The 12,999-nt window shown below is 47.8% G+C and overlaps 1 protein-coding gene across 1 annotated transcript in view; it reads right to left on the bottom strand.

Annotated features, from left to right (window-relative positions):
• Positions 1 to 3,836, bottom strand: part of UBE2QL1 (ubiquitin conjugating enzyme E2 QL1) — a 31,170-nt gene extending 27,334 nt beyond the window's left edge. Inside the window, exon 1 of the mRNA XM_080679330.1 lies at positions 2,927 to 3,836. Within this exon, the coding sequence (XP_080535456.1) occupies positions 2,927 to 3,697 (771 nt within the window). The 5' untranslated portion in view covers positions 3,698 to 3,836. The remainder of the gene's footprint in view (positions 1 to 2,926) is intronic.
• Between the last annotated feature and the right edge of the window lie 9,163 nt (positions 3,837 to 12,999).

The following is a 12,999-nucleotide window of genomic DNA, read 5'->3' as shown; positions in this document are numbered from 1 at the left end:
ATTTTGTCCACAAAAAGTTAAGGTGATCTTTTCATATTACCAGTGAAACCTTTAATATTATTTTACGATTTCTCTAAAGGTATGAGACAAAATCGACTTGGTGTATCCTCAATTCAGAAAGGTAAGCTGAGCAATTGTGAAAGAGAAAAAGGAGCCTTTTCTGACTTAGTCACTTAAGAAAAAAATGAACCCTGAAAAGAAATGCCAACAGATGGAGGAATGTACTAGAATGAGTGATTCGTTCTTTAAAAGTAATTACTGGTTTGGTAGCAGTCCTGTTCTCTTGGAATGCCTAATCAGGCATTTCCCCCTAAGCCTATTACCTTTTACTATGGAAATAATTTGGTAGCTACGGTGCTGCAATGAGCAACCTGTAGGCAGGGATTCATAAAGGTAGGAAAGGCACAGTAATGCTCAGGTTCCTGAAACACTTTTGTGCACAGAATCCTGAAACATTAATAACTTCATTTCTCCCATTCTTACATTGCACTTCGAATAGTTTATGTATAGTCTAGATTCCTCCCTTTTGGATATTGAAGTCAGCATGGAAAAAGCAAAGAAACTGATTGGAATTTTAATAACTTTGCTGAGTTCTCACCTTCATTTCAGATATTGAATGCACTAGAATAGGTAATAGAACACAAGATTCTAGGTCAGTGGTCGGCAAACTCATTAGTCAACAGAGCGGCAAACCGCGGACCCTGAGTTCAATTAGGTAAGATCTTTGAAATCGATACATAAAATATTATTGATAACTATACTGAGGTCTCTGACTTGCAAGTTGTATGCAAGACTTTCAATTTTGATTACAACAAAAAGGGTGTGCCTATTTTAAAAGAAGTATATGGGCACCAACAGAACTATTATTCAAAGCATTAACGTAAACATGGAAAGCACTTAACTAAGACACGGTTCTTTTTAAAAAGACTTCCTTAGTTTTCATTTGAGATCTTTACTTTCCTGCATCTTTTAAAATGCAGGCTGTAGTCCAGGTGACCTCTACGATATCTTCCAAATCTAACATGTGATTCTGTGATTTATAAAACAAAACGATGTTCCTTTCTCTCTGATCCCCAAAGTCATCTTCACTGTGAAGAATGAAAAAAGGGTAAGAGACTGCTCCAGAGAGTTCTTATTACCAATAAATAACAAAGGCATTTCTACAAAATATTCCCCCACATAATTTGTATAAATTCTATTTGAAAAATAAACTGAGACCCCCCCAACCCCGAGCCACCCCTGGGGCTTTTCTCAATTCATAGGCACCTTACATCAGAGCCAGCATTGATTCAGAATGAACCTCTGACATTAAAGTGTTAAATCCCGCTCACTTCGAGATGTCTTTCCAGACCTGCCACATACATCCTATTCCTAAGTCAAGAATTAAGTGGAACCTAAGCCCCAGAAAAGATGCACTAGTGGGATAATTACTTGGTAACAACAGACCTCAGTCAAGAATTAAGTGCCCTTCTCTACTAGAGTTAGGATGCTATTTGCTTGGTATCTCAGGGACTCTGGCTCTAGTGAAATTGGCAGAACAAGCATTATTTGATTAGAGTGAAAGATCCTGCAGTGAAAGAGACAGAGGCAGGTGACAAGGGACTGATCGCTTCTGATACACTGGCTGTAAAAAGACCACATAGAGGTCATTCGAGTCTTCTAAACACAACAATTATTCTTCATAAATCTAGAAGAAGCCCACATAAAAATATGATTTTATTAAGTAACATTTAATATTGATTCAGGAAAACATCAACCAACTTGAATAGGATGAAGAGCACCTAACGTGGGAAGATAAAACCCTCCTGCACCTGTCTGCAGCCAGGTGGGAACATACTTCAGGAGAGTCATTCATTCTCCGCTCTCAAGTCCTCTGGGGTTTCTTTTCGGTGAAGCTGCCATCTGGTGCAATAGGTGAGAAGACTCAGGCATCAAACTTGTCCCTTATTTCAATATTTAGTGAAAAATCTTTAGCCCTGATGAAAGATTTAACTACTGAGGAAACCAAAGGAAGAAACAGGTCTGAGAAACCAAGACCTTGAACCTCTACCTCAGAGGTGAAGGTCCTGGAAGGGACAGGTACCAGGCATTTCCTTGACAAAGTCTGGCCTTGTTACTTACGGAGACACACCACACTTCAGCTTTTCCCCTGAAATTTCTCAAGAGCAAAACTTTCAGCTTTGCGCTAGCTGCTGCTCATGAAAAGCAAGCAGAGCCAGGGGGCAGATTCAGCAGAGGGCGCCTGGGCCTCTGGCAGGGCGCCCCACCACAGAGCGCCCACCTGCAGGGCACCCACCTGAGAAGTTGGGGAGGAAATCCTGTGTGTGTGCGTGTGTGTGTGTGTGTGTGTGTGTGGTGGGGTGGTAAACTAGGTTGGACATCTGGATCCTGCGTTACACATAAAGTTTCACCTTTAAGGACATTATGGGGATAGGAGAGGGAGAAGTGTGGAAGCGAGGGAGGAGAGAGGAGAGTGGGGGAGACTGTGGCTGGCGAGGAGGAAAGGCAGAGAGGGAGGCGGTGATGGGGGAGGGGATGGAGGAATGGAAAGAGAGGAGTAGATGGAGGAGTGGGGAAGAGGATAAAGGACGGAGAAGAGAGGGGTACACCTGAGGGACACCAGGGGAGGAGGTAAGAGGGAGAGGAGAAGGCAGGAAGCGAGAAAGCAGGAGAGTGCATTCTGGAGAGACAAGAAGTGAGGAGACTGGCGGCGGAGACAGGGTGGGGGGATCAGGAGCGACGGGATGGAAAAATAGGGAAGGATAATAACGCTTTGGGGAAAGAAGTGGAGGCTCCAGGAAGTCTCCGGAGTCTCCCGGTTGGAGGCCCGCTCGCAATAGCGGTCCGGTCCCGCAGAGAGATGGCAGAAGGGGCCAGCTCACTGGGTAGGATCACGGGCCGCGCGCCCCAGCCCTTCCCCGCTTACCTGGCCCTTGACCAGGCTGGCAGCAAACTGGCGCATGACGGCCTCCACCGTGTAAGCGCTGGACCAGCCGCGCGGCGTGAGCAGCTCCATGCAGATGGCGCCGCCGTCCAGCACGTAGCCGTTCTCCAGGCGCGGGCTCAGCACCCGCATGAACGGCGGCGAGAAGGGGAAGTTGTCAGGGAAGGTGAGGTTGAGCAGGATGAACTCGGTGTTGGTCTCCTTCATGTCCTGCCACAGCACCGAGTCCTTGTCCACCTGGTGCAGCTTCACGTTCCAGTCGAACAGGCTTTCGTCCACCAGCTCCACGGAGATGAAGCGGTCGCTGAGGCGCGCGATGTCCTGCAGCTCCTTCATGAGTCGCCGGCTGCGCACCTGCGTGCAGTGCTGCTGGCGCGCCACGGGCATCAGGCTGCCGCTCGCCGCCGCCGCCGCCCCCGTGGGGCCCGGCCCCGCCCTGGCGCCTGTCGCCGGCTCCCGGGGCCCCCCAGCGCCCGCCGCCCCCGACGCCCCTGCCGCCGGCTGTGGCGGCTTGTCGCGCGGTGCCAGCTCCGGCGCGCGCTTGCCCTTGCCCTTGCCCGGCCCGGGGCTGGCGTCGCCCGAGCCCCCGGGGGGGTGCTGCTGCTTGTGGCCGCTGCTCTTGCCTCCGCCCTTGCCGCGCAGCAACGCGCTCTGCTGGCCGCCGCCGCCGCGGTGGTTGTGGTGGTGCTTGGGGTCCTCGGTGTCCCGGTTGTGCAGGCGGATGAGCCCGATTTTGCGGAGCAGCGTGGCCATTTTAGGCTCGGCACCGGCTTGAGGCTTTACTCGGCTCCTGCTGCCGGAGCCCGAGGGCCGGGGCTCGGGACGCGGCGGCGGGCCGACCACTCAGCGGGGCGCGGCGCGGGCCACTCTCCGGCCGCTGGATCGCCGCTGTCATATGAAGGGGCCCGCTCTGGCTCGGGGTTCGGCCGCCCGGAGAGCGGAGGGAGGAGAAGGCGCGGCGTAGCTGGCTGTCCCCGGGCTGGTCCCTGGGCGCAGACCCCCGGAGCCCGGGTCCGTGGTCCTTTGTGCGTGGCCGCAGCCGGGCTGGCCTGAGGTCGGAGCTCTGCGCCGGGGCGCGCAGAGTCGCTTGCAGCGCCCCGGAGGCAGCGAGGTGACAGCGGGCTCGCGTCTTGGGCGCCCGCCGGGCTGTGCCGCGCTGGCAGCTACCGCGGGGCCCCGGCCGCTGCCGCTCGCGTTGCCGCCGCCGCTGCGGCTGCTGACATTGCAGAGGCGGCTGCTCCGTCTGAGCCGAGCGCGGCGCGGAGGGGGCGGCCCTGCCGGCTGGGAAAGGGGGGGCGCGGGGCGGAGCCGCGGGCTTGCCTGCGCCGAGCCGCTCCGCCACTCTCCCGCCGCCCGTCTCCCGCGGCGACACGCACTCGGCCGCTGGGGGGAGACAGCGGCGCGCCGGGGCGGCGAGCTGTGGGCTGCGGGGTCTGGGCGCGCGAGGCCAGCCTGCTGGCAGAAGCCTGGGCGAGGTGGGGGCTAGCAGGAGAAGCGGCGTGTGAGCGCGCAAATGGGATTGTCTCAGACTCCGGTCCTTCCGCCCTTACCCGGCTCGCTGCGCCCGCCGGCCCGAGCCTCCGACCTCAATTAACCTCGTTAGAACAATCCGAAGGGGAAGCGGTGTGGGCAACATGGAAAGCAGCCTGATTACCAATTCCCTTGGACCAGATAGAGCCCGACCGGAGCCTGCGGGGACCGGGACTAGGGGATCAGTGGCGGGACGCTTTCTTAAGACTGATCTAAGAATCATGACGCGGGAGGAAGGAGTGGGAATCCTGCCCGAATCCCGCCCACCCCAAACCTCTTGAAGTCCCTAGAGTTAACCTTAAAGGGTTAATGCAATGCGAATTAACCCTTTGCCCCAGCGGGCTCCTGCCTTCTGAAAAGGGGTCCCCAGAGGAGGGGACAGTCAAACACTGGATTTTTACTCCTTTCCGAAAGGATGCGGGGAAACGCGTCCAACATTAGCGCCTGTGGGTGCGCAGCGCCGGGGACAGGACCCTCTGCGACCGAAGAGTCCTGGGTATCCAAGGCTGACCTCCAGACCATCCGCGGAAGAGGAGGGGAGCCTCCTTTAGCCTGGACGCTTTCCATCTTCCCCTCCTTTTCTGTCTTTAACCCTTGAAACTTATTTTTATCTGTGAAAATTTCGGATAAAATGCATGGTCAGAGCCTCAGGAGCTGGAACAACCTGGGAACTGGTGAAGCGTCAATGTTTCCAGGAAGCGTGCTGCCATGCATGGTCTAGAGTGGTCAAGCCTCGCGATGGTGAGAGGCAGAGATCACCTATGAAATATAGGAAAACATTACCCCGTAAAGCTAAATGGCTAAGGACTCTACCTTCACTACGGTTCCTGGTTAGAGTTCAGTTTGGGGATCCTCAAAGTTCATCAGCTGAGTGTGTTCATTCTGATGCTACCGTGATTTTTTAAAACCGCTTTTATCATTTTCACTTTTCCAAATTGTTAAAAAAATTCCACTGTGAAAAATAACTCTTTAGGCCACTGTGGACGGACACTAGCAAGGGTTTGGGGTTTGGTTTTCTGAGGTTGTCTACCAGATGTCAGCAGAATCCTCTCAAGCTGTGCCAGGTGAGCAGGGGGTGCCTGCACCCTGGCTGGCTGTTCCCTGGAGAGGTGACTATACACCAAGATGCGTTTCTGCAGAGGTGGTTTTCTCCTGGGTGGAACTGGGTAGTGCAGTGTCCCAGGCAAGACCAGGGATTGGTGATGGAGTCTCAGCTGCCACCGCCTGAAGGTCTATTTGTCTGGGGCTCATGCGCTTTTTGGGTGGCTCTGCTTTATCCAGTTCTGATTTTTAAAGATAGGTTGAGAAGGAAGATGAAAATTTTTATCTGTGAAAATTTCACATAAAATGCTTCTTCAGAGCCTCAGAAGCTGTAACAACCTGGGAACTGGTGAAGCTTCGATGTTTGCAGGAGCTGTGCTGCCATGCATGGTCTAGACTGGTCAAGCCCTATGACAGTGAGAGGCAGAGATCACCTATGAAATATAGTCTGTCTCTTAAGTACTGTGAGTTCATTTAACCTGGAGGGAGAAAGGATATGAAAAAGTCCCGTTTTACTGGTGAAGAAACTGAATTTTGAAGAGGCTCGGCTGCTGACCCAGTTCATCCATGTGCTTCCACCTACAGCCTGGTTCTTGTGCCTCCAGGCCCTGTGCTGAGGTTGGCCAGCTGCCTCACACAGCACACTGCATACCAGGTCTATGACCTGAAAGCCTCCACAGGTGTAGTGCTCATTGTCACAGAACCAGCTGACCTTGGGTGAGGCTCAGGGATGTTATCTGGCATGGTTTGGGAAAGGTTTAACTGAAATCTGAAGGAGCTGTCTGTAAGGCCTTTGTTTTTGAATGAAATTATCACTAGGGTGATAATAAAATGTATTGTCTGAATGCAGATTTTTTTTTTTTTTTTTGAGAGTGAAAGGATCACAATTAATACTGATGCTAGGACAAGAGGCCAAAGCAGGACTGACCGACATGAGATGGTGGTCATCTTACTTATTATCTACCTATCACACAGCGTCTCTCATCAGCTCTGGAAGGGCTAAAGCCATATGTTAGTTAAAAATCGGGAACAACCTAAAGTTACAACTGGAGGGGCAGCGTTAAGTAAATTACACCTATTCCACTTGAGGATATATTACAGACAGTCCTCGGGTTATGTCGGACTCGATGTACGTCATTTCGTGGTTTTGTCGCCATCTCCCATTTATTTATTAAAAAAAAAAGTTCCGTCATTTCGACATATGTACATATGTGCTTTATGTTTTTTATTATTTATTTACCACAAGTAAAGGTCAGGAATTGTTATCTTTCTTTTAAAATTTTTTCACTCTTTCACTTCGTTACTGCTGTGTATGTGCTCCATGCGATTGAGGTAGGTGCTTATGAAGGTGGGTTCTGACTTACGGCGAAAATCACGTTACGTTGCCTGGTAGGAACGGATCTCCGACATAACCCGAGGACCTACTGTATACAGCAGTAACTTTATAGTAATAACAATTACATAGCAAATGAAAATATTTATGATTTACATAATAATGTTAAGTGAGAAGGCAGAGAGCAAAATTATATTCACACTGTAGCTGCAACTACATAAAACTGTGTAGGAAAGAAGACTAGAAGGAAAAAAAAATTAAATGGTAAACAAGTATATTAGTACAGGTAAGTATTCTCATCTTACTCCCTCCTCAGTCCTCTAGTCCAGCAATATTCAACCAGTGTGCTGTGGCAGACACACTGGTGTGCCACAAGAATTTTTAAAACATGTAATACCTGACTATTTAGTTAGGGGCACAGACCTCTTTTTTCTTAGATTGTCAAATAATAATGTGACAACAGCCAATACAATAGCTGCCTGGTGTAAATGAATAAAAATTATACCTATTTTTTTTGTCAGATGAGAAAAAAAATATATTTTTGTTATGCCCGCAGAATTTTGGTAAATGGTTTATGTGTCCCATAAGATGAAAAAGATTAAAAATTGATGCCCTAGTTCGTTCATCCAAACCTTTACTTCAGTGACAAGAAGGCTTGTGTGGTTTGTAAATCACTTATCTTTTTTCTAACCCAGAAAATTCTAGAATGTTCCACTTCTATAAAAGAGGCTTGTAGCCTGTTGGCTGCGAGTTTGACATGCTTGATGTAGAGGTTCTGTTTTGTTGCTGTAGTTGTTCTCTTCTACTTGATTTTCAATTATTCTGAAAAGGAATATATTACAGTTATAATGGGAAAAAATTGTTAACAAACTCTAAAAATTAGCCTTCTGAGATTAAGTTTTTAATATTAGGACAGTTGAGTTGAGAACACTTAGTCAAATAAAAGAATCTCTAAGGACCACTGTGATCTCTAGCTGTTCCTCTGTTCACAGGTAGTGATGAGGTGGGGAGCAGGATGGTTAGGGAATGTCTGCAGAGAGATTCAAGGCTAATCTACCATGAACAGGAGAAAGGGAGGGGGGTGGGATGCTGGTTATCACAATGATGGACGGTCAGGGAATTAATTGCACTAAACCTGCCAATGACTCTCCCATGAGCATTTGAATCAATGGTTCCAGGGGCCAGTTGTCTCCAGTGGCAGTTTTTGCAAAAATATGCAGAACTTGGGTTTTCTCATTTATTCTCTGCCTCAAAAGACTGCAACCCTATTATTCCAATTGATCTTATTTCCTCGTGATCCCCAATCTCACAGAGTCTCCAAAGCATCAACCAGACCATTTCAAAAGACCTGTTCCCAATTCACACACATTGTTTAGTATTTTTTAAATTGTTTTTTTTTTTTTTTTTATTTTAGAGAGGAAGGGAGAGGGGGAGAGAGAAACATTGATTGGTTGCCTCTCATATACACGCCAACTAGGGTTCGAACCCATAACTTGGGTTCCCCTGACGGAAATCAAATTGGTGACCTTTTAATGTATGGGATGATGCTCAACCAACTGAGCCACACTTGCCAGGGCTATTCTCTTTGGCTGAGAACAACACAAATTTGTTATCTTACAGTTCTGGAGGTCAGAAGTTCAGACTTGATCTCACTAGGCTAAAATTAAGGTGTCAGCAGAGTGCGTTCCTTCTGAAGGGTATAAGGGAGAATCTATTCCTGACCTTTTCCAGTTTCTAGAAGCTGCCACATTCCTTGGCTCATTGCTTCCCTCCAGCCATTGCATCACTCTGACCTCTGCTTTGTTCATCACATCTCCTTCTCTGGCTCTGACTCTCCTGCCTCCCTCCTTTCTTTCTTTCTTTTTTAAATGTTTTTTATTTCTACAATTATTTTTATATAACCAGGAATGGTGACTGAATGTAACTGACAGGTTCTTCTTTTTTTTTTTTTTAACCTATTGGGAATGTTTTACCATTTTAATTTTTATTATTTATTTATTTATTTATTTATTTATTTATATTGTTGACAGTATTACAGATGTCCCCCATTTCCTGCCCCTTTGCCTCCCTCCACCCAATCTCTGCTGCCCCCTCCCCCCACCCTGCCCAGGCCTTCACCACATTATTGTCTGTATCCATGTGTTTATTCTTTTGAATGAAATTGGTAACATCACTGTCAAAATTAGAAAAACAAAATGTTTTCTGCCAAAAGAATTCACTGCAAATCAGCATAATGTAGCTCACTGATATTACCAGGTCACGTGACCTATTATGCCATTCATTTATTGATCATCAAAGCCAGCTCTTAGATGGCACTTGCCGTATCTCAAATGCCTTCCCATGCAATCTTCATAAGAACTCTAATTAAGTAGGTGCCATGTTTTTCTCCATTTTCTGTATGAGTGAACCAAGGCACAGAGTCAGCAGAGCCTGGATTCCAACCCAGACATCTTTGGTTCCAGATGGCGTTATAACCATTGCAACCTGAGCACTTGACTGCATGCAGTCACTGTGGAGAAATCCCACCCTCCTGGAGCTGAGGTTCTCGGGAGGACATCCTGATCACTCTCCGAGCCCTTCATAGAAAGATGCTCTGGCAGTCACTAAAGGAAAGAGCTTGAGGACACAAAGAAGCATTTCATACTCAACCCTGCATTTGTTCAAGACATACAATGGACACACCCATTTTTTGTTGTTTAATAGAATAATCAGTCTTTCATTTTATAGCACAGACATTTTAATTCACCACAGTCAGGATCTTCCTCAAAGTCACACAAAAGGTGGTGAGAGAGACAGGCCAGTCCTGATGCCTTGTCTAAGGCTATCTTATCCTCCCGGTGCCATATTCCACAGGTGAAGAGCTGGAGGGAAGAAAGAGAGGAAGGAGAGGAAGGCCAGAAAAGACAGAAGGGAAGAAGGGTGGAGCATGAGGCAAGCACTGGCAATCTGAAATAGGTGATGAAGTGCTTCCATCATGCTTTATGTCTACCAGCACTTTAGCACACATTCCTATGTTTGGAGAATTCCCCTCCTGTGGCAGATTGGATTTCCTAAAGCTGGCAATGCTGATTTGTTGGTCCCATCCCACATATTCTTCTTACTGCTTTCTCTTAGAATGCTTGTCTGGGGATCCAGTCACCATATTGTGTGGAAGCCCAAGCTGCATGAAGAGGCCAGGTGAAGCGTGTCTAGCCTTCAGCCCAACTAAGGTCTTTGCAGACAGCTAGCATCACCCACCAGGGGTGGGCAAACTTTTTGACTCGAGGGCCACAATGGGTTCTTAAACTGGACTGGAGGGCCGGAACAAAAGCATGGATGGAGTGTTTGTGTGAACTAATATAAATTCAAAGTAAAGGAGCGGAGGGGAAAGCAAGAGAACCGGATAGAACAGTCGGATCCAACCCGCGGGCCGTAGTTTGCCCAAGGCTGCGATTAGACATATGTGTGATGATTCAGATGGTTCTGTCCCCAGTCTTTGAGGCTTCCAGCTTAGGTCCAAGACATTTGGGAGCAAAAATAGGCCATCCCCACTATGTCTTAACTGAGTTCCCCACCCAAAGAAACTGAGAGATAAGAAAGAATATTATTCATGTAGGCCATCATGTTTTGGGACAATTTACTATGCCACAATAGGTAACCAATACAGCTCCTGATGATTCTTGCCTCCTTGAAGCTAGACGCTTGCTTTCCTAGACTCCCTTGCAGCCAGGCACAGACATGTGATTTGGTCTCAGCCAATCCAATGCATCAGAGCAGAATTTAGATCACAAATGGAGGCCCAATGAGGGTTGGTCCTGGTGAGTGGACCTGGTGATCCAACTTTGGAGGCAGCAGCCATTCCTCCTGTAGCTTTGGAGCTCAGAATGGATGGTCCCACCTACATGCTGTGCCCTGGATGGAATAGTAGGGTCTCCTTTCAGGTGGTTCAGTAGTATAATCTTGTTGTTATTTAGGTTGTGTAGCCTCCAAATAAAATTTCTCCATCCTGGAGATTATTCAAATGACATCTACACTTTCCTTTGATGAATGCTATGTTTGTAATCAAGAACTCTGACTTATACAACGTCTGTCCCATTGAGACTGCCTGCTGGAAATAGCCTGCACAGAGCACAGGCTCTGTGGCATCTTTCACATATACTATCCACCACTCCCTGACTCACAGGGCCTTCATGCTGCTCTTAGTTCTCAAAGCCTTCACTTCAGTTTGTTGTTTTCCATACAAACCTAACTCAGGATGGCAAGTAGGTTTTAGCTCCTTGCCAACTTGGATCAAGTAGTGGAAGCTGCCAGGGGTGTTCAGAAGGATAAGGAAGCTGCCAGGGCTGAGAGAAGAATGTGGCCATTGATTTAAGGATGTCTGCTGTAAGTGCTGGATGAGCAGCATTCTATATACCAGGCTGTCTCTGACTTAACTGCAAGGATTCAGGAAGAACACACTTTGGTTAAACTAATTCATATGAATTTTTAAGTAATGCATAGTTCCCTAGGAGTATTTATATTTAAAAATAATACATCTTGCTCAACCGCAGTGGTTCAGTGGTTGAGCATTGACCTATGAACCTAGAGGTCATGGTTCAATTCCCAGTCAGGGCACATGCCCGGGTTGCAGGCATGCAGGAGGCAGCCGATCAATGATTCTCTCTCATCATTGGTGTTTTTTTCTCTTTCTCCCTCTCCCTTCCTCTCTGAAATCAATAAAAATATTTAAAAATAATACACCTTGTATTAGTTACAGCACTGGTGAAGTTACTTTTAAAAAGTAATCTAGAGGCTCAACTAAGAAGTATATTTCTCTTGTATGTAATGGGACAGGGCACTTACCACATGGCTTTCATGGAGGCTTTAGTTACTGCCTTTTGCTGATTCTGGAAGTGACTGTAATTAAATGCCCTGGAAGTTATATATACCAACCTTACTCATATCCCATTCCATACCCAGCTCCAAAGCAGTCTGGGAAATGTAGCTTTTGCTGGAAAGCAGGCATTAGCTTAAACTCACTAGGAAGAAACAGGGAGTATGGACACTGGGGGTCAGTTAGAAGTCTTTGCCACATGCACTTTCCTTAGTGGATCTTTAATTCACTAAGTAGTTCAATTTAGAGGAGAAAATTGTAAAATGAAGGATTTAAAATCATGCACAAATGCAAAATCTTTATTAGATACTAGTGACCTGGTGCACGGATTCGTGCACATTGAAAGGAATTAATCAGAAGGTGGCTGGTGGGGCAAGACGGTCCAGACATGGTTTGGAGGCAATCTCCCATGGTCTCTCCCGGGCTAGCCTCACCTGGGGCAGTGCTGCAGCTTGAAGGGTGTCTGTGGAATGAGTGGGGTCCCTCTGGCAGGTGAGGTCCCTCGGCCTGGCCTGGGGGGATTGGGCCCAAACCAGCTCTCTGACATCCCCTGAGGGGTCCTGGAGGGCTAGAGGGCATTCTGCAAAGTTGCTGTCATACGCAAGTGTGCAGTAAACCAGATTCAGGGCCAACAGTGCCCCAGCAACAACATAACCCACGGCCGAAGGTGGAATTGCGCAGCCCCGGGAGGAATCTGGCTCCCTTCTCTCTGGTTCCAGGGTGTGTCACCTGAGAACTGCCCCTGCCAAGTCACTGCAGCTTGGCACTAAACCAGATTTGGGGCTGACAGTGCCCCAGCAACAACATAACCCACATTGAACGTCTGCCCCCTGGTGGTCAGTGCATGTCATGCCTATCGGCCAGTCGACTGGTTGGACTGTCGCTTAGCCTTTTATATATATAGATTCCGTCCATTCTGTACCCAAGCAATCCTCCACTCTGCCCTTCAGTCTGAGATCCAGGTTTCTACCAGCATAATAACACCATCTTGCAATTTATTTGGAATATAAACTCTTTTCTATTGGAGAAGACACAGCATTTGTCCCCTTGAGGTGAACTAGGCTCTGGTTTGGTGGCAATGAGGAGTGTTGAGGAGAGCAGGCCTTCCCTTGAAAGGCAATTTCCTTGGGTTGGATAGTATGGAGTTTTCTGGCAAAGGAAGGCTAGTGTCATCCAGGCAAGGAGAAACTACTTCTGCTGGCAAGGATTCTCAGAGGTTAGGTGGTAGTTTTCTCAAAGCTTTCTGAATCAACCCAAATGGACTCGTTTCAATTGTCAGGGTGTTACCTCTTTATGATT

This window comes from Plecotus auritus (assembly GCF_963455305.1).
Source record: "Plecotus auritus genome assembly, chromosome: 7".
Lineage (NCBI taxonomy): Eukaryota > Metazoa > Chordata > Mammalia > Chiroptera > Vespertilionidae > Plecotus > Plecotus auritus.
This window is presented reverse-complemented; position numbering and strand designations above follow the sequence as displayed.